This window comes from Pterocles gutturalis, unplaced genomic scaffold, assembly GCF_000699245.1.
Source record: "Pterocles gutturalis isolate BGI_N339 unplaced genomic scaffold, ASM69924v1 scaffold11441, whole genome shotgun sequence".
Taxonomy (NCBI): domain Eukaryota; kingdom Metazoa; phylum Chordata; class Aves; order Pterocliformes; family Pteroclidae; genus Pterocles; species Pterocles gutturalis.
The window spans coordinates 4914-6493 of record NW_010100465.1 but is presented as its reverse complement, the minus strand read 5'-3'; the positions used below and the strand labels follow the sequence as shown (position 1 = coordinate 6493).

Below are 1580 nucleotides of genomic sequence, written 5' to 3'. Positions count from 1 at the left end.
CTCGGTGACATGAAATGGGAACCAGAATCCCATTTCTAGGGTCTGGAGTGCGTTAGGGGACACAGGCAGAGCTGCTCGCTGCTAGAGACGGCTCATGGAAATAAGGGTTGGCGGAGTTTCAGCTTTGGTGGCATGGGAAGGGGCAAAATCAGCGAAATATTCTGGTGTGTCAAGGGTCCCCCAGCACAGCCAGCGTGTTTGTCACCAGACAGACCCCATGTCCCAAATCCCCCTGGCTCGGGCTGTTACCCGCCTCTCCCCACCAGCTCGGTTTGGAAAGCTCGATGTCGATGTCGGCGAGCCCCTCGCAGCCACGCACAGAGCAGGGACGGAGCAGAGAGGATTCTGTAATACTGGCAGAATGGCTGACGGCTTCTGGCTGCTGTGCTAAAAGCTCGTGTAACGACACTTCCCCTCCCGCCAAGTTTCCTTTTTTCCCTTCACCCCTTTAAATCTCAACCCCGGCCCCGGGATGGGGGAGTGAGAGAGCGGCTGCGTGGGGTTGTCTCCCAGCCGGGGTGAACCCATCGCAGTGGGTGTCAAGGGCTGTGAGTGCAAATCCTCTGGGGAAACGGACCCAGAGAGGAAGATGATGGTGTGGGTGTCTGAATGGGAGAGGCTCTAACATCCTGGGTTGGGTTCTGCGTGTAACTGGGAACAGAGACGTTAACTGGGATATTGCAGAGACAAAAGAGGCTCCAAAGGGGTGGATTCTCCTCCTTTGTCCCTCGGACAAAGTGCTTTGGCTCCAAATGCCGACAGGTCTCGTGTTCACGCGGTGGGGCTCCGGCTCTCCTAGGAGCATTCCTCGGCGGGCAGGGAGTCGAGCTCCGGCCGGGCACCGCTGCTGGAGGCATCTCTGTCGGGTGTTGCTGCATCGTCGCTGGGGCTTCTGGAGGGCAACACCTTGGTGCTGGCTCCGTTTGGCTTCGTCTCGCCGTCGGTGCTGCGTGTTCCTCTGGCAAACAGCTTGGAGGTTCTCAGGGTGCTGGCAGAGACTACGGGGCCTGCCCTCAGATAATTTGTGTTGCATTTACGGCAGAGATTAAACACCCATCGGAGCTCCTGCATGTTTTAGCTCTGCCCTTTCCCAATTAGATAATCTCACACCTCATGGATGTGTTCAGTAACGTGAATTATTCCCCTCATGCTTGAATGGAGGCTTCTTGAATGGAGGGGTTCAAGGCCAGGCTGGATGAGGCTTTGAGCAACCTGGGCTAGTGGGAGATGTCCCTGCTCCCTGCAGGGGGGTTGGGCTGGATGACCTCCATGAGCCCTTCCAACTCAAACTATTCAGTGATTCTATGAAATGGTACGAATGAGACCACTTACGGTGCTTTGCCCTGGAGTGGACGGCGCTGATGACGGTGGGTATCGGTTGCTCCATGCTGTGAACGCAAGGACAGAGTGTGAGGACGCGTACGGATCCCTGCCGTGCCGAGGGGATGGAGAGGAACGGGGTTTGGCTGTGCATGGATCCCTGCCGTGCCGAGGGGATGGAGAGGAGCGGGGTTTGGCCGCGTACGGATCCCTGCCGTGCCGAGGGGATGGAGAGGAGCAGGGTTTGGCTGCGGATGGGT

The 1580-nt window shown here is 57.7% G+C and overlaps 1 protein-coding gene across 1 annotated transcript in view; it reads right to left on the bottom strand.

Annotated features, from left to right (window-relative positions):
* Positions 1–795: 795 nt before the first annotated feature.
* The window catches only part of LOC104466529 (keratin, type II cytoskeletal 80-like), a gene marked incomplete at its 5' end in the record, with an annotated part of 2545 nt that continues 1760 nt past the window's right edge, over positions 796–1580 (bottom strand). The window contains 2 exons of the mRNA XM_010079974.1: positions 796–998; positions 1333–1388. Of these exons, the coding sequence (XP_010078276.1) occupies positions 796–998; positions 1333–1388 (259 nt within the window). The remainder of the gene's footprint in view (positions 999–1332; positions 1389–1580) is intronic.